Here is a 19,777-nt window from a genome sequence, read left to right as displayed (position 1 = left end):
AAAAGTCTTTCAGGCTGCTCGCTGTAGTTTTTTTATCAAACCAACAGGAGGAAACAGTGCGTCTGTTGGGGACTATTTCCAGCGGCGGATGAATCTACATGTGGTGCTGTAGTGAGTGTTTGGGGCAGCAGGACGGTGTGTGTGGGGCGGAGTCAGAATAAACTACAGTGTGTGTGTTCGTGGTGATGGAGGAACATGTCGCCCGGTGCAGCAGAGCGGCTCGCTGATGTGTTTCAACAGTTTCTGGACGACGGCGGAGGAAGAAGATCAGCTGTGATTCACACACACGATACTCTGCACATGAAGAAAAATATAGAATATCAAAAGACTGATACTTCAAATTACAAGTTGTGAGGACATCGGGTTTATTTTCATTTTTTGAGAGGAGAAACACTGTTGTGTAAAAATTAAACCCACACACACACACACACACACACACACACACACACACACTCGTGCAGCTGAGTGCCACACAGTGACAGGCCGAGTGTGAATATTGAACTGACTTATCTGGTGACACACCAGGCCTGACTGTCCAAATTAACACACACACACACACACACACAGGGATTATAGAGAGGGAAAAAGACCAGAGCCCTGGGATTTCTTTATTTAGACCCCGTTCAACACACACACACAGTTTGATGAAGGTTTGCGTGAAGCCTCCACCTTATCGGTAAAGTTTCCTACTGCGCTCCGTTCCAACCGACGCAACTGTAATTTCATGCCTTCTGTGTTTCCCATGCAGACACTGTGTGTGTGTGTGTGTGTGTGTGTGTGGGGGGTGTTAGCCCCCTATCAGCCACCCAGAATGTAAACTGGGTTGATTATTATTCAAATGTTTTGTCTCATACAGGCGCAGCTATGTGGCAAACACAAGGAGGAAATCTAAAAAACAAAAACACTTCACACTTCAGTTACAACAACAAAAAGCAATATTAATAACAGCGGTGAAGGTCTGATGCATCTAAAGCAGTCAGCTGAAGCGAGTCCAGCTGCAGTTCCTCTAACGTCCACTAGATGCTGCTGTGATCAAACTCTGACTGTATTGAAGTGAATGGGGAAAACCTCCAACTTCTCTCTACAAACTCCGTCAGTACAGTTTGTTCAGGTTCAGCTCAGCAGATTTTAAAACGATCTCACACATAAACTCCACGAAATAACGCTGTAGTGTTTGTAATGGGTTTAACTTTTTTAACTGCTTCTGTTGAGCGTTGAGGAGATCCTGTAGATGTCGCTGCATGTCGTGTAAATGCAGTCGGAGAGAGGCTCGTATGTAATCTACACGTCTAAAAGGAACTTTTTCATACAATTTAACGGCCGCTGTCTCAGCCTACTGCACTGAGCTGTGGTCAGTCGTCGATAGAAGTATTAAGATCTTTTATTTGAGTAAAAGTAGCAATGCCACAATTCTAAAATACAGTCACACGGTTACAAGTAAAACTCCTGCTTTCGTACTTTAAGCTAGGGTAGGTAGTGTATTTCAGAAGCAATTTTTGTTATATTTGTTGAAATTCTCTTTACATCCTGACAGCAGTCAATAAATCAAATGCGCTGGGAAGAAAAACACGCCTGGCTGGCCTACCTGGCCGTGAACTCCTGGGGCATGAATACGGGTTTTGGAGGGAAGCCTGAAGGGAGGATTTCTTCGGTTGGATACTTTACAAATCCAGCTGCCTCTTGCTAGTTCCTCCAACGTCACCTATCCCAGCTTTGAAAATGTACATCAGTTTAAAAGTAAAGAGCTCACTCTGCAGCCAAAATGGGCTCTGCAGTTGTTATTCTGTGTATTCTGTGTACTACTCCCGTGCAATATTAGTTTTCCCTTGTTAGTTTTTTCTTATTTATTGCTACTGATACTATATACCTCAATTACTCTTCGACAGTACATGCACCTCCGCTTATTAATATTATTTATTACATAATTAGTGACACTCTATTTTAGACTGTACTTTCATCATCAACCGGTAAACCCACTTGGTACTCGACACTTAGTTTATCTTATACTTATACCGACATGATACTTAATTTATTTCTGACCTGTTTTATAGTGTATCATATTGTTTGCTAGTACTTTCTCCTGTGTGCACTGACGTAAAGGCGAGCTGCTGTAACAAAGAGTTTCCCTTCGGGGATCAATAAAGTATTTCTGATTCTGATTCTGATTCTGAATTATATATTATACTATTAGAGTATTATTACTGATGCAGTAACATGTAAGATGCATGTTTTAATGTTGTAGCTGGCCGCAGTAGAGCTCATTTTATTCAGTTTTTATACTGCCGGGTGGTTTAATTTACTGTTTAACAATGCATTGTGTTTTAAACACTTTTCAAGTCAGAAGTGTACTCGAGTGCAGCGCTTGGCTGAAGGTACACGGTTCCTTTCCACCACTGGCTGTGGTGTTTGCATAGTCGCTCTCCGGTTTGGATTTTCTGGCTCCAGGAATCGACGAACACGGCAGTGAGCAGTAAACTCAGACTCGGGGCTTTAAAACGTCTCTTCGGAGACCTGCGAGTATAAAAGCACAGACTGCGGCTGAACTTTGGACCCAGCTGTAGCCGGGGATGTAAACGCCTCGTCACACCAGCTTGGATAACGGTGAAATTTTGGATCTGAATCAATTTATTTGAATGGACTCGCTGAGATAATGTGTGCGGTGGTTTCATGTGGAGTTCAACTTTGGTGAACTTTTATGGAACCAGATTAGGGTCGTTAACATTTTGAGCTTGTGAAATGATGTTCGCAAAAACTTCCACAGCCTGCAGTTGGATATCACCTTTTTGTGTGCGTGTGAAAAAAACATTTGCATGCACGTATCTGGATGTGTGACTTTGTAAAAATGTTTTGCAGCTGTAGAAATATTTTGCGTTTGTGTAATAAAAATATGTGCAGGAATATTTTCAACAGTGAGGTTTCACACAGTCTGAGAGACGGACACACAAATGTCCTATCTTTGCATGCGACACTGAAGCTACAAGCAAGAATTTTGGCGAAGTTTTATCGCCTGTGACGGTGACTAGCCAATCAGCACGTTTCCCACTGACCATCCAATCTGTCCAATCGCGTTCTGGGGACTTCGTCCATCTGTAGTAAGCTGGGGTCAGCACGCAGGAGCCGAGGCGAACTCTTCTGGGATCCAGGTGGGTCGATTAGCAGGAACATGTAATCAACTACATCTATCAAGACAGCTGTGCGTGCATCCCGGAGTTACTTAATTGGCATATTAGCTAATGTCTTAGCTAGCTACAGTCTGTTGGCTAACGGTGGTTGTTGTGCCGTTTATGTTAATATTAATGAAAGTAAGGCTCTTCTTCAACAGGTGCTGCAAGACATAATGCTGCGGGCATTTCATGTGGGAAGGAAGGTAGCTAGCTAAAGGACGTGTACATGTTCACGTCAGCTGTAACAGTAGTAGGCTAATAATCCAGTCTTCCAGTCTAGAAGGGGACAGAGGTGAACAAAATGTGCTCAGTCTCATGTGTTTATGATGGAGAACATTTGTGTCATCTGTCATAAAACCTCTTTCGTGAGCTGCTAAATGTCTTTGATATCAAACGCACAGGAGCAGAAGTCCTTAATGGCTAAAAACTCAAGTTTCAAGCGTGCCACAAGCTCACCAGCAGTCGGCCATAACAGCGACCTGGGATTCAGATAGGTTTTTTCACACGCACACGAAAGGTGATATACAGCTGCAGGCTGTGAACATCATTTCACCCGCTCAAAATGTTAACGACCCCAATTTGCTTCCATAAACTTTGATGCGTACATCTGTAAACTGTCTCCACAGTGCTGACGTTTGAGGGAACGTAGAGAAGAAAATGGGGGAGACTAATGTATCGTACGAGTGAGAAACGACACCAACAGATATTTCGTCTTCGTATGAACAAAACTAGCCTGGTAGCCACTGTCTAATCTAAGTTTCCTGCACACACACATAAATGTCGCTGTGTGACCAATAATCTTATTATACATTATTTCATAATGACGGTTCACAGATACATCACCAACGTAACACTGGCCACGGGATTGTTTTGACCAGGTGTTAGTTTTATTCTTTGTATTACTATTGGGTGATTTCCCCAAACTAAAATATGGCTGTGAACTGTGATTTCACTGGTCCGACGTTCCTGATCCTCGTGGTTCCTGATGGAAACAAACGTGGACGAGCTGAAAGGAACTTTTATCTCTTCGGTTCAGTTTCAAGGGCTGTTTGATGGAAAAGGACTGAGAGTAATAAATGAAAAGAGAGAGAGAAACGGAAAGATGATACGGGTGGATTTTAAAAAGAAAACCCCGACTTCACGAAGAAGCAGCCGTCTGACGTCCCACGACAACGGCAGCACCGAGGAAGCGCACATCGGGCTGCTTTTCAATCAACGGGGGACGATGTATTTGCAGACTGCAGCTTGTTCGGCTAGTGAACGGAATATTTCGATACGTTTCCGAGTATAAAAGTGCCGTAAAATAATACGTGTAGCGGCGTCTGTTCACGCGTTGTTTTTTCCTCCTGTTTGCTTTGTATATGCGACGAGGCTGCACTGCTGACGGAGAAACATCAGTTTGTCACGGCCAGCCATGTTTTTTTGTTTACGTCGGAAGTCGGAAATTTCAACTGGGAAATTTCGACCTCCGACTTTGACTGGAACGCAGCAATAGACTGTTCGGGCTCTGTACAGGAAGGGCCAGAGCCGCCTCTGTTTCCTAAGGAGGCTGAGGTCCTTCAACATCTGCCGGACGATGCTGAAGATGTTTCATGAGTCTGTGGCGGCCGGTGCTGTCCTGTATGCTGTTGCATGCTGGGGCAGCAGGCTGAGGGCAGCGGACGCCAACAGACTCAATAAACTGACCCGTAAGGCCGGTGACATTGTGGGGGTGGAGCTGGACTCTCTGGCGGTGGTGTCAGAGAGGAGGATGCTGGGTAAACTACACGCCATCTTGGACAGCGTCTCCCACCCGCTCCATGACGCGCTGGTCAAGCAAAGAAGCGCCTTCAGCGGAAGACTCGTCCCCCCACAATGCACCACAGAGCGCCACAGGAAGTCATTCCTGCCTGTGGCCGTCAGACTCTTTAACTCCTCCCTCTAAGTGTCAGTCTGTATGACCCGAAGTCACTAAACTGGACATTGATCATTAACATCTCTGCAATACTTGAATAATTGTGCAATATTCTGTGTTATTACTCCTGGGCAATATTTAGTTTTTCCTATTTATTATTCACACCTCCATTACTGCTGCTGCAATACTACTTATTACTTATGATAATACATTGCATTATTATACCGGTAAACCCACTTGGTGCTTCACACTTATTTTATTTTATACTTATACCCACCTGGTACTTCATTTATTTTCTGACCTGTTTTTATAGTTTTTATAGTGTATTATATTGTTTTCTAGTACTTCCTCCTGTGTGCACTGACGTAAAGGCGAGCTGCTGTAACAAAGAGTTTCCCTTCGGGGATCAATAAAGTATTTCTGATTCTGACTGTATAAAAAATGAAGCTAGTCTCTGTGACGTCACCCGTGGGTTTCTGAAGAGCCGGTGTGAAGCTCAGGGTGGCGGCTCCGGCCGACGCCATCTTGGCAGCGCCGGCTAATCCAAAAACAGGCAAAGAGGGTGGAGCGTGGGCCGAATGAAGCCTGGTTGCTGTCACCTGTCACTCAAAGCGGCCACGCCCTTAATTATGCAGAACTTTAAGCCTTAATATAATTTAAACGGGTGAGTGAAATAAAAATTCACCCCCGTCACAAACGGGGAAATTAACTGCAGAGACCAAAACAGTTTTTTGTGCCAGGCTGTAAACGCGTTTATTTCTGCTGTAAAGTCGGCCATTTTAACACGGGGCTCTGTGGGGGCTGACTCGCTTTTGGAGCCTCGAGTGGCCGTTCGAGGAACTGCAGTTTTTGTTGGCACTTCCTGTTGGCTTCATCTTTCAGCCCCCGGAGGTTGCCGCTTGATTGCACTCCACCTTTAACCTCTGACGATATTCATCAGACAAGCTGTAACACACACACACACACACACACACACACACACACACACACACACACACACACACACACACACACACAGGATGGCAGTGAGATGAACCATACTGAAACTATTACAACACTCCCTGTTTCTGCATTCTCCTGGACCTGTAGTGTGTGTGTGTGTGTGTGTGTGTGTGTGTGTGTGTGTGTGTGTCCTGTGAAGCGTGGTACAGTATGATAATTGAATTTTGATGAAAGCCACATGGCTGCTAACTCGATGAGGAAATACAAAGACAGACACACACACACACACACACACACACACACACACACACACACACAGTAACTGGTTCTGTGTGTTTCTGAATGATGATTAAACAGAAGAAACTCGCTGCTCGGGGTTTGAAAAACTGAAGTTTCTGTCTTGTTAACGTCAAAATGAGGAAATAACCACTGATTTACGAACTGGTGTAACAAGGTTCTGGTTCAACAGCATCATTTGACGGAAACGCAGTTTGCCTCATGTACTGTGAAAACACTAAAGCTGCCCTGTGGAGTTTTATTGTGAACACACTCAGTGCTTCTCACCAAAACACCTTGTTTAGTTTAGAGTTTAGCTACTAGCTCATAAGACAGCAAAAGAAAGAGGAGTGTAACTGATGTTTTTAGCTTCTATATGTGCGTCTATAGATTGGAGAATTAGTTTGTATCCCCCTCACACAGACGTTTCTACAGACATAATAACCGGCCTCTTTAGGGTCAAACAACTGTTTTAGAAAATCAACTCTTGAACAGTTTGCTTGAAACTCGCCACCATCTTCAGACCTAAACAAGAATTTCTTCTATTTGCTTTGAAAATTTATCAAAAAGTGGAAACGTTTCTTTTGTATTTACGATAATATCTACAGAGACGTGTATTTTATTTGAAAGACAGATGTGATCGACCGAATTTATAATGTAGATAAGTTTGTCATTTATTAATTTACTTGTCAGTTAACAGAAATGAACGGATCGCTCAGTGCGTATTAGAAATTAACTATAGATTGAAATAATTTTAATGTTATTGAGTGTACATTTCTTTTTCTCATTCAAATCGAATCAAATCTCCCAAAATCCTGCTTTTTCATACAGACGTTTCTACAGACATAATAACCAACAACAGCTGAATCCAGCCAAATAAAATCAAACATCCAAAACATCGCACGCTCAGCTTGTTATCGACATCAACGCAATGGTGGCGTTTAATAAAACAGTCAAATGTAGATTAACACAAAAAGAAACTTTATTTACAGAGTCAGCTTTCATGAAAAAGCATCATAACTTAAAGACAAAACAGCAGCGAGACGTCACAATATATTACAGCAAAGTTGTATTAAATAAAACTGAGCAGCTGCACAGGTGTGAAGATATAAATGTGACCTAAAGTGACAAAATCTGTTGCAGCCTGACATCGCACATGCTCTCTCCAGAAGAGGCGGAATAAACTGTTAAAGTTATTCTGGAAAAAAAGCAGATTTTCATGGAGAAGTGAAACCTGTCAGCAGATCAATCTAAAATCTGATGGATGATTCTGAAGACGATCAGCAGGAATGTGAAGTAAACAGGCTTTAAATGCCTTCTGATCACTGTCAGGTGTGAATAAATGTCACTCTTATTCTTAAACTGTTCGTGTTCTGGTTGTTGATGTACAGCGTGTCGATAAAGTTTGACTGAATGGAACAGAAACACGTTTTCGGAGCGCATCCTCTGCCGTCTCCTCCGTATTTACATGACTGACCTAAAGAGAGAAAGAAAGGAGAAGGTGATACAAACTGTGGATCCTCGGGACGTCGTATCAACGCAGATATCTGTTCGGATGTTACCGTCAGATAATCTGAGGCGGCAGCGGTACTCGATCAGTTAGGAGAGCCTTGTTTATTATCTCAAAACGGCAAATTAGCTCTCCCGGTGCTTTCCCCCTGTTTAAGCAAAGTCTATAGTGGGATTTCATTTACAAATTTCAGCTTGCACACCGACTGCCACAGTACTGCAGCAAGACCTGAGGCGGTTTGTCATCCATTTTAGGTTTTAGAGAAACCTAACCGAGGACAAGGTGGGCGGTTCAGGTGACCTGGGAAAGAGGACATCAGCAGACCTTTCAGACTTCAGGGGGAATAAACATTAACATGACGCTAATGATTCATTTGCAATCTTCTGCGCGCAGAATTAACAGAACCTGAACAATGTTGTAAACATTTTATCGTATGTTTAAAGGATCTGAAACTAGTCCAACAGGCAATGTCTTATTTATATCACAGATCACAAAACTAATTCAGATCAGACTGTTTAGGTCTGCACTGCTTTAGGACAAATGTGAAGAATCTTATAACCAACAATATTAATGTGAAGGAACTCATTCAGTATCTGCACACAGCTGCTAGCCTGATGCTAACGGTCTTAGCTCCATAACTGACCAGAGAAGAACTGGAAACCTGGAGCGTCAGGTCCTTGTAACTTGCCGGCTCCAAAGTGAAACTCAGAGAAACCGGATTGTATTCCAGCCGGCGTCACTCCTTTATTCCCTGAGAAACCTTCCTCCAGTTGACTTTACACTCTGATATTTAACTGCGCTGTCCGCAGAGAGGCGTGTGTGTGTGTGTGTGACCTTCAACTGTGAGGAAGTTAAACCCGTGAACTGTCCGAATCAAGAGTGAGTTGTAAAATGACACGTTCCTCACATTTTCCCCTTATTTTTATTCACTTCCGACACATTTGGAGGAGCTGAGATAGCAGCTGGCTGGTTTCTGTCTGCGGCAGCTGTTTGGGGTTTTCCTCAGGTTTTTAGTCCTAACACCTTGTCGACACCGGCCGCCGCGTAGTGAAAGCTGCACATCAGCAGCTGCAGAGTCCTTCTGGATCTGTTTGGCCACAGAACTGTTGTGGACTCAGGAGCGATTAGGCAGCGCTCAAAGCCCAAAACACAAAAACTGTAGTCCCACGTGGAATTTAAAAGGACACTCTGGGTTACAGTTTTACAGTTAAAGTGCGAGTTGTTATGTGTATTGATTCAGACAGGAGCGCAGTGACCTTCCTGCCGCTCCACATCACCGTGGAGATTTAGTTTGTGATGCAGAAATAATCCAAACTGCCAACATTAAGAACATTTTAAAGACTCCGTGAGAGTTATGTCTAATCACGTAACCCAGCGAATCAGACGCTGGACTTACAGCGTTCCTGCCGGTTCACAGAGACAGGTGCGGCTTCCTGTAGGTCTGGTTGTTGATGGACAGGCGGGTCAGCCGGGCGCCGTAATAATCCACGATGTAGTTCGATCCGTCTGCTGGACCCACGATCTGCGGGACGAGACAGAACGCACGAGACAGACGATGCTTAACACGCAGGTGGGAAATGATATTAACATGCAGAGCGGAAGAATAAACCATGACTCCACTTAGACCTGAACACCTGTGACCTGAGCAGCTGATGCTCTGACAGCAGACGCCGACTCGTTCCCCATCATCTGATTCGTCCACAGCATCTACAGCTAGCATGCAGACAGAACAACCTCTGGATAACCCCGAAGAGAGACTGCTCAGTCTTTAGAGAAACCAAACTCTGAAATCCACAACTTAAGAGTGTCCGCTCGGACCTGGGAGACCTGCACCTGACAGGTCCTGGATCTCACTGCGAGACTCGTCCACTGACGAACACAATGTTGAATAATATTAAATAAAGAAAAAAGCTCGTTTGCTGTTTTTTGGCTGCAAATGTAGCTGAATGTATATAAAACGAGCAGTGACCCGACGGTTACTGGGGCAGGAAGTTCCCAAACTTCTCCCCATTAGATAAACGACTGGATATTTTGGTGTTCTGTACGTTCCAGCCTGGCGGGTTAATGACAACATTAACTGCTGTCACACTCGAGTTTAACATCCGCGATCCGTCAAACACGGCCGACGACTCGCAGCGCGTTCAGTCCGGCTAACCCGAACCCTTCGCACCTTCCCGTGATGGATTTCTAGCCTCTATTATCCACAACAGGAAGGAGTGATTCGTCCTTTCACCTCCCATTTCTCTCGCTCCATCCGTCTGTCTCCGTCCCCCCAGAGTCCATTAGGAACTTCTAGAAGCATCATTCATCGTGAGGCCTCAGAGAGACGCAGCGCTGCAGGATGGATGGACGTAAATAATAATGAGAAGGCCGACGTCTGTTTATTCATCAGGCTCGGTGGTCTTTCCCCCCCGCCGGGCAGTTAGCCGCTAAAATATGAGGCTGCGGCGCCGCGTGCCACGCCGAAATGGATCCTCTGGGATACAAGGAACTCTTCATCACAGGTGTCACTCTTAAAGAGGACACGAAACAGGAACCCGAGTGTGTCTGTGTGTGTGTGAGCTAAAGCTAAAGTGAGGTGTAAGAGTTTAAATCGCTGCTCTCTGATCAGTACAGAGCTCCAAGCCTCACTTCCTGTTCTCCGTCAGTAAAGATGGCTGTAAAGCTCGCAGCAGAGGTTTTCTAGTTTCACTCCATTTATTTATAAGTTCAGCCGTCGCACGCTGCCAAAACAATCCATCACTTAGTCGACTGACAGAAAATTAAGTGATTAAATTTTGAACGTGAAAGTTTATTTTAGTAGTTTGACAAAATACTCCTAACTCAAGGTCCACTTACTAGCTTTTTAGGGGTGCTTTCAACAGCATATCACAGTTTGCTCAGTTGGCATAACATGACTAAAGTACGGAAGCTTAGTCACATGATGGCAGCTGGAGATATCTTCATGAAATCTGAGCATGCTCAGTGCTGAGTTAAGAGTATTTTGTCAAAGAAATCGGATTATTTCTTGGACTGGGACAGTTGCCAGGCAAGCAGCGGAAACTAACAGGAAGTTACTGATCCCAGAAACAGTCTGGCACATAGCACCCCATAAAACAGCTAACGGTTGTTTTTACATTTTGGGTTTTGCACTGATCAAACAAACGAGGTGCGACACGTTCAGCTTTAGAGCTGCTGGTAGGAGAGTTGTGTTACCTTTGGACAGAGCCAGGCTAGCTGTTTCCAGTCTCTATGCTAAGCTAAGCTAACCAGCTGCTGTCTGTAGCTTCATATTTACTGCACAGACTGCATGAGAGCGGTCTCAATCTGAACATGTGACTCTCAGCAAGAAAGCGAATAAGTGTCAGACTATTCCTTCGACAAACAGTTTCTCCAAAGTCTAAAATGTTCTGTTTTCTGTGTCAGTAAACTGAATCTCTTTGGGTTCTGGACTGCTCGTCGGACAAAACAAGACATCTGAAGACATGAAGACGCCCATTTACTATTTTCTGATATTTATAGACCAAACAGTTAATCAGTTAACTGTTTAACTAATTATTAGACGCAGCCCTATAATTACAAGTCCCTCCCAGTTGAGAGGAAAGCACCAGTTTAAAGCAAATCATCTATCGGTTTAAACATTTCGTTAAGAAGAAACGACCTGAATGTTTGTTTATAGGCTGGGCGTCGACCGGCACCTGACCGGCACCTGACCGGGTTTGTGACTCACCTGCATGGCGATCAGTATGAAGTCGATCAGAGTGCCGATTCCACAGAAACCAACAGTGCAGAACTTCAACAGTCCTGAGAGAGAGACAGAAAAAGAGAGTGAGTCAATATTCATTTTCTATTAGAAGCTGTCGACGGCTCTGAGAGAGTTTAATGTCCCCAGTTCAACGCTGAGGACCTTAGTGCACCGCGTGTCATCAGGGCTGAAACAATCAGTCGATAGACAGAACATTTGTTGTGATAATCGATTGCGATTTGTAGTGAGAGCAGGGAGCAGGTGGAGGAAAATCTAGAGAGATGGAGGTCTGCTCTGGAAAACAGAGGAATGAAGCTCAGCCGCAGTAAGACAGAATACAGGTGCGTCAATGAGAGGGACCCAGGTGGGACGGTGAGGTCACAGGGAGCAGAGGTGAAGAAGGTGCAGGACTTTAAGTACTTAGGGTCAGCGGTTCAGAGCGATGGAGACTGTGGGAAAGAGGTGAAGAGGCGAGTGCGAGCAGGTTGGAGCGGGTGGAGGAAAGTGTCAGGTGTGTTGTGTGATAAAAGAGTCTCAGCGAGAATGAAAGGAAAGGTGTTGGAGACGGCGGTGAGACCAGCGATGTTGGACAGCTCAGAGACAGCGGCGCTGAAGGAAAGACAAGAGGCAGAGCTGGAGGCAGCAGAGCTTAAGATGTCGAGGTTCTCTTTGGGAGGGACGAGGACGGACAGGATCAGGAACGAGGACATCAGAGGGACGGCTCGTGTTAGATGTTTCGGAGATAAAGTCAGAGAGGCCAGATCGAGGCGGTTTGGACGTGTCCAGAGGAGAGACTGTGAATATATTGGTAGAAGGATGCTGAGGCTGGAGCTGCCAGGCAGGAGGTCTAGAGGAAGACCAGAGAGGAGATTTATGGATGTAGTGAGAGAGGACATGAAGTTAATTGGTGTGAGTGAAGAGGACGCAGAGGACAGGGTTAGATGGAGGCACATGATTCGCTGTGGCGACCCCTGAAAGGGAACAGCCGAAAGGAAAAGAAGATTAATTGTTTGTTGTAATTTGTTTTCTCACAGTAAACTGAATATCTATGGGTTTTTTGACTGTTGGTCGGACAAAACAAGACATTTTAAAGACGTCGCCTTGGACTTTTTGGACAGTTAATTGATCAACCAAGAAATCAAGTTAAATCGATAATGAAAATAATCCTTTAGTTTCAGCCCTACGTGCCCTTCTGTCTCTCCCGCCGGCATCTTTGCTGTGAAACGATGTAATAAAGGCAGAAAGGACCCAGAAAATTAAAGATCTAAACCTCAGGATGTCCGGAGCCTGGCAGGTGAGACCCAACAACAACAACAAAACTGAGTTCACCAATAAACAACTGATGAATCTCTTTCAGGGTCTAAAGCTTCCACTTGTACACGAGAAGTCCGACAATCTAACGTGCAGATTTCCACAAAATGTCCCGATCCCTTTCCTGCTGCTCAGAGGACGACCCGTCCCCCCGACCTGTCCTCTAGCGCCACCATCAGGACAGACTTCACATTCTTTAGCTCCACAGCTGTTAAATCTTACTATGCAGTTGTATCTGTGTTTGTGTCACTGTTTGCTCTGTGAGGCTCTTTAACAAAAAAAAAAAAAAAATTTAAATTAATTTTTTTGAAATAAATCTGCCTTGGCTCGCCACATCTCAGCTTGGCTCGGTTCGGGCCGACCTGTGCCAAATCAGGCCAGGTGTCCGCCGGTGCAGCTGTCCTCCATCCAAAAACCCCCTGGCACACACACACACACACACACACACACACACACACACACACACACACACACACACACACACACACACACACACACACACACGCAGCCTTTCAGCCTTTGTATTATTGCAGGTGTCTCATTAAAAGAAGGATGAGAGCGGACTCAGTCTGCTGATAATAACTCATCCTTGTTGTGGTAATCATAACTGTTGTTCTTTGGGTTATTACGGTCTATTGTGTGCAGATCAGTGACAAACAAAGCCTAATTGAATTCAATTTGAATTGAGGCTGGAAAACCACAAAAATGTGGAAACAGTTAAAGGGCAACGCCGCCCCATTTTCATCAGCGCATTCAGAGAGATCCTGTTGAACACAAGTCCTGTAGAGTCCACTAAATGGCTCCCAGCAAACTCCGACTGTACTGAACCGAACGTGAAAACCCCCAAACAAAGTCTCAAGTCTTTATAGGACGTTTTACAAACTATGGTTGTTGGCTCCGCCCGCCACGCGGGGACGCACATCACCGCTTGGCACGGAGGCTCCATACACGAAGTCAAGGTAGTGTTACTGTGCACCTGAGATCATTTATACTTTATATAAGACGGCTTTATTCATAAATTATGAGCACGATAAGGCTGTTGGTTAAAGTAACTTACGGCATTATAAATGCATTAGACTGAAGAAGCTAATGGTCGTTAGGACGCTAGCCGTAAGTGCAAGCCTAGCACAGCTAAGGGCCGCTGGCCATATCTGATCATTGAGGGCCACTTTTGCTGAAAATATCTGTGTGCATGTGACTAACTGCTGATGATAATCAACTAAACATCTGTTAAAGACCCCACGAAATGGGACTCGTACTTCCTGGATTTTATGAGACCAGGAGGGGGCGGAGCGCTGGAAGCCATAAATACGCAACAGACTTTAAAAGGACGTTTTCCAGTGTGGACCACATCAGAGATAATCCTTCGAGAGAACAATTCTGAAAAAACCTTCAGCGCATTACTCTGGCGATAGTTAGAAAATGTGGGCTGAACCTTTTGCGGGTAAACGCTGGAAAAGCTGATTTTACAGCAAGGCCGACAAGTGGCATTCACGCCATGTCCGACACGGTTTCAGTCCATTTCTCCCAACAAAAGTCATATAGTCGAATATAAAACGCAGCTCTGTGTCCACGACACCAGACAGGCACACAGCGATGAAACCATCCAGCTGTTACGTTCTTCCAGATAATCCAGCCACGTAACCATCCATCCATCCATGAAATGAAATCGCACACTTCAGGATCCTCCTTAACCCGGGAACGTGCACGAACATTACCGGGTGATTGATGTAATCCACCAAATCACACCTCAGGATGTTCTCGTACTAATTCGACGTGACAAAGAACCGCTTTATTAATAACGCCGTATGCAAACGTAGCCGACCGGGCTACTGCAGATGTAAAACGCCACAAACTCTGACTGACGTCGCGGCGATAAAGGAGTAATTCAGGTTTTAAATCACAGTGTTATAGTAACTGCTCTGTGTCTGCTGGATTATATACTGTTTTTGCATTTCCCCCCAAATGAACTATTAGCCATATTTATTTATTTAGGCATTTATTACTTTGACTTGGATGTACAGTTCAACGGTTATCCAGTTTCTAATAGTCAAAGATCGTTGGGGTGGGGAAATATCGGCCGATTAATCGGCTATTGGCTCTCCCTGCTCCAAACTATCGTTATTATATCGGCCTTTGAAAATCTGCTATCAGTCGACGGCTCGGTGGATAATTTCACTTCTTCTAATGTGACTAAGTGGAGAGTTTGAACGTTACTACGTCGCTGAGATATTAAAGGGTCTGTTCACCCAAAATACATTCCTCCTCCCTCCGGTGGCGTCTGTCCAGTCACGCGGTTTCGGCTTTATGTGTCCAGGTTTCGAGATTTCTGTCTCCACCGCAAAACAATGAAGGTGAATGGAATTTAGTTTGTGCTGCTTTGAAAAGCATCTTTCTCCGTCACTCTGGATGATCCACACAACGCAGCGGAGACAGTTTCCATCGCGACTATTTCTTTGCTAGAAAGCAGTTCAGAGTCTGTCGCCGGCCGAGCGTGTGCCAGGACTGCTCCCCCTCCGCTCGTACACATCCCCAAACTGACTGACCGACGAGACCGTTTGTCTTCACGTTTCCCAACTTGGAAAAACTATTTTTGCGACGTGCTGCTCTGATTAATTACCACAAATGTACAATGTGATCGATCACCTGCTGAGCCGAATCAGACGCATCATAATGCGACAAAGTCAAAGGAGCTGATTGTGGATCTACGGAGGGCCAAGGCACCAGTGACCCCGGTTTCCATCCAGGGGGTCAGTGTGGACATTGTGGAGGACTACAAGTACCTGGGAGTATACTTAGATAACAAACTGGACTGGACCAAGAACACTCAAACTGTTTACAGGAAGGGCCAGAGCCGCCTCTGTTTCCTGAGGAGGCTGAGGTCCTTCAACATCTGCCGGACAATGTTGAAGATGTTCTATGAGTCTGTGGTGGCCAGTGCTGTCCTGTATGCTGTTGCATGCTGGGGCAGCAGGTTAAAGGTAGCGGACGCAAACAGACTGAACAAACTGGTCCGTAAGGCCAGTAACATTGTGGGGGTGGAGCTGGACTCTCTGGCGGTGGTGTCAGAGAGGAGGATGCTGGCCAAACTACACGCCATCTTGGACAGTGTCTCCCACCCGCTCCATGACGTGCTGGCTAAACAAAGGAGCACCTTCAGCGGAAGACTCATCCCCCCACAATGCACCACAGAGCGCCACAGGAAGTCATTCCTGCCTGTGGCCATCAGACTCTTTAACTCCTCCCTCTAAGGATTAGTCTGTTTGACCCTAGGTCACTAAACTGGACATTGAGCATTACATCTCCGCCATAATTAATAATAATTGTGCAATATTCTGTTTACTCCTCAAGTGCAATATTAGTTTTCCCTTGTTAGTTTTTCTTATTTATTGTTACGGATATACCTCAATTACTCTCGACAGTACATGCACCTCCGCTTTTACTATTATTTATTACATAATTAGTGACATTGTATTTATACTGTACTTTCACCATCTACCAGTAAACCCACTTGGTACTCGACACTTAGTTTATCTTATACTTATACCAACATGTTACTTAATTTATTTATTTCTGACCTGTTTATAGTGTATAATATCGTTTTCTCCTGTGTGACTGACGTAAAGGCGAGCTACTGTAACAAAGAGTTTCCCTTCGGGGATCAATAAAGTATTTCTGATTCTGATTCTGATTCTGATCATCATCTCATCTTACTAGACGACGCTGTTAACAATGACCTCATTAAATACGTGGCCTGTGCTGTGTGATGTAGCTGCTCTGCTCTGATTAAATATTGTATAAAAGTGGAGTATAACATCAAACAAGTTGTTTAATAATAGCCACAATCAATTATTACCGGAGTGAAAGTTGTTTAAAATGAGAGAGAGTCGATAGAATTCGAGAGGAATCTGCATGTTTAGAAAAGAAATGTAAAGAATCATTTTATTTCTGGTAAAGAGGTGAAAACATGTAGCACACTTAGTAAGTTTAAAAAAAAGTTTAGTGCGTGTGTGTGTGTGCGCATGTGTGTGTGTGTGTGCGTGTGAGTGTGTGTGTGCGTACCTAGAGCAGGGTATCCCAGGTAGAAGCGGTCTGCTCCCAGCCAGCCCAGAAACAGAGATAAAGCCACAGCTACTTTGTAGGAATAACCGCTCCTGAGAGGAAATACACAGTTATTATTTTCAGAGTGATCAATGTGTGAAAACAGTTATCAAAATCAATCACGATTACCATAAGTGTTATATATTACTGTTATTATATTTGTCGAAAAAGCAGTTAAAATGCTCCACGATGAAGTAACAAAAATCTGATAATTCAACCTCCTTTCCACAGGAAGCTGGTGCTGTGTGAGTGTGTGAGTGTGTGTGAGTGTGTGTGTGTGTGTGTGAGTGTGAGTGTGTGAGTGTGTGTGAGTGAGTGTGTGTGAGCACTCACACGTTCCTGCAGGGGATGGTTTTGTTGAAGCCCACCTCCTCCCCGCTGAACCTGAACTCCGTCCCGTTAGAGAGCCGACAGCTGATGTTCGGAGCTGGGAGGCACTCCACTGAAAAACACACACACACACACACACACACACACACACACACACACGTAGACTATTGAAGCCGTTTGATTCTCTGACATCTTGTATTTTCACATTACACACTTTCCCTCTCCGTATCGCCTTGTGTTTCCTTCATGTCTTCATGCGTTTTGTGTAAAGCACTTTGAATTTGTTAAACTTAAGTCAGATTTCAAACCGTGGAGGTCAAAGGTCATGAGATGCTATACCCAGGGTCACAAAACAAAAAGGAAGAAGTGTCGCTGATCATCAGCTTTCCAGCCGTTTATCCAGCAGGACTGAAAAGATCTCTCCAGCCTTCTTCAGGCGAGATCAGCTGAAGATGAAACATCATCACAGCTGTCACGAAGACGTCATGTGACGTGGCGTCACTCACCCCAGGCTGCCGTGTCCCTGCAGTTCTCCGGCTCCTGAGTGGCTTCGTCGATCTTTGGGTCTCTGCAGAGATACGTGAGGAGAGTGAAGGAGTCCAAACATCAACACAGCAGAGCGATCTAACGCTTCGGCTCGCTTCTGTCCGCGACTATCGGAGAGCATCGACAGCAGCGGCCAGATGCGGGAACGGTGCGTTCGTTCGCCATTTCTTAATATTGTATAAAAGTGGAGTATAACATCGAACGTTTTGTTTAATAATAGCCACAATCAGTTATTACCTGAGTGAAAGTTGTTTAAAATGAGAGTCGATAGAATTCGAGAGGAATCTGCAGGTTTACAAAAGAAATGTAAAGAATCATTTTATTTCTGTTAAAGAGGTGAAAACAACACCTCTCTCAAACTGTAACAGCCTGTTCACTCGTCTTAATCTAAACACTCTGACAGACTGCAGACTGTACAGGACTCAGCTGCTCGGCTGTAAACCAGGACCCAGAGGTGCGACCACGTCACAGCTGGTTCAGCCTCTTTACATCGGCTCCCTGTTGGTTTCAGGACTGACTTTAAGATCTTGTTGATTACTTTTAAGGCTCTTCATGGCTCCAGATCATATTTTAGACCTTGTAATCCCTTATGAACCTTCACGTAGTCTGAGATCTTCGGGCAGGGGTCTCCTGTCTGTTCCTGAGTCCAGGATGGAAACTAAGGGGGACAGAGCTTTGGCCATCAGGGCCCCGAGGCTCTGGATCAACCTGCCCGAAGACATCAGGCTGTCTGAGTCAGAGTCTTCGTTTAAGTCTCGTCTCAAAACACATTTTTATCAGAAAGCAGATCCTGATTTTACCTGAACTGTTTATTTTACTGCTTTTGTGTATTTTATTTCTCTTGTTGTGAAGCACTTTGTACTGTGTTTTGATAAGTGCTCTATAAATAAAGTTTTGTTATTATTATTAATAATAATAATAATAATAAGCAGTTCTTCGTGCGTTCAGCCTGATTTCAGAGTGAAACGCAGGTAACAGTGTGCTGTGTTGTGGTTTGACATGTTTTCATTGCTGTTCCCGTCCGTCTGAATAATAGCACAATAAAGACTCATTCATACAGCTTCTTATCGTTACAATAGGCAGTTATCCTACAGTTAAACAACATATTATGTCACACGGCTGATTATTAATGTTAGTAACGTTTTATCTACTTGCTGTTACACAAACGTTAAATGACGCTAAGCTAGCTGCGGCTAACGTTAGCGACCACCTTCAGGGAAACAAATCTTCCGCCGGATGTGAGTCACGTCGGTAAACAATAATTAAAGGATATTGTCCCAGTCTCAGGTTGTCGCAGCTGTCCGCTTCCTCCGCCAGAACGAGCTTTAAATGAGAGTAAACGCAGTAAAATAAGAGGCTCCATATCCCGGAGCGTAAACAAGCCAGCCGTCTCCGGGAGGACGCCATGTCTGACTGCGTCACGTGACAGGGTGATGCCTTCAGGGCTATCCGACAAATGGGAATTCAGAGTTCTTTAGCGCATGACGACAACAGAACCATGACATAATATTTTTATTTTCTATGGCCAACATTGCAATGAAGGAATTTTATTTTCATGTATTTATTGCTCAATTTGTGTATGTTACATATGTTTTATATTTTTTACATATATAGATTTTTTTTTTTTTTTTTACCTTTTAAGTACTCATACAAGACTTGTGGCTTGGACGAACTGTGAAGCTCAAAAACCTCAATCAAAAGATTGTTAAATTCATAATTCTGTTTCCTCATTCTGTCTTTTAATGACATTTAGTAATTGAAATTTAAAATAAAACCACAAAATAAATTCTTAATCTTCATCTTTTGTTATTCACTTTACTTATTTGTCTGCCTTTACTCTGCTTGTCAGTACACAGAGGGCACGAGTGCGCCAAACAAATAGGTAAACTGCTTTTCAAACTGCTTTATTGAACTATGCAGAACAGGGCGATATAAGACACGAGTTTGCATTTATAGCAGCAATAGAATGGCAACATAAA

At 44.2% G+C, this 19,777-nt stretch overlaps 1 protein-coding gene across 2 annotated transcripts; it reads right to left on the bottom strand.

Moving 5' to 3' along the window:
• Positions 1-5,819: 5,819 nt before the first annotated feature.
• On the bottom strand, positions 5,820-19,244 carry tm2d1 (TM2 domain containing 1). Of its 2 annotated transcripts, none has more exons than XM_044198973.1 (7): positions 19,072-19,244; positions 17,759-17,832; positions 17,256-17,364; positions 16,884-16,975; positions 11,496-11,569; positions 9,183-9,308; positions 5,820-6,003 (listed from the first exon to the last, which is right to left on the bottom strand). In XM_044198973.1, the coding sequence occupies exons 1-6, from the start codon at positions 19,203-19,205 to the stop codon at positions 9,198-9,200; spliced, it is 594 nt and encodes a 197-aa protein (XP_044054908.1). In that variant the 5' UTR covers positions 19,206-19,244; the 3' UTR covers positions 5,820-6,003; positions 9,183-9,197. The 2 variants fall into 2 exon arrangements, with proteins under 2 accessions (XP_044054908.1, XP_044054909.1); XM_044198974.1 differs by lacking the exon at positions 5,820-6,003 and adding an exon at positions 7,730-7,753.
• Positions 19,245-19,777: the final 533 nt, after the last annotated feature.

This window comes from Siniperca chuatsi, linkage group LG6 (genome assembly GCF_020085105.1).
Source record: "Siniperca chuatsi isolate FFG_IHB_CAS linkage group LG6, ASM2008510v1, whole genome shotgun sequence".
Lineage (NCBI taxonomy): Eukaryota > Metazoa > Chordata > Actinopteri > Centrarchiformes > Sinipercidae > Siniperca > Siniperca chuatsi.
This window is presented reverse-complemented; position numbering and strand designations above follow the sequence as displayed.

Coding starts and splice junctions, on each gene's coding strand:
- tm2d1 (XM_044198973.1), bottom strand. CDS start 19,205: ATGGCGTCCTCCCGGAGACGGCTGGCTTGTTTACGCTCCGGGATATGG. Junction 17,365..17,758: donor CAGGGACACGGCAGCCTGGG/GTGAGTGACGCC, acceptor TGTGTTTTTCAG/TGGAGTGCCTCCCAGCTCCG. Junction 9,309..11,495: donor TCATACTGATCGCCATGCAG/GTGAGTCACAAA, acceptor CTCGTCCCGCAG/ATCGTGGGTCCAGCAGACGG.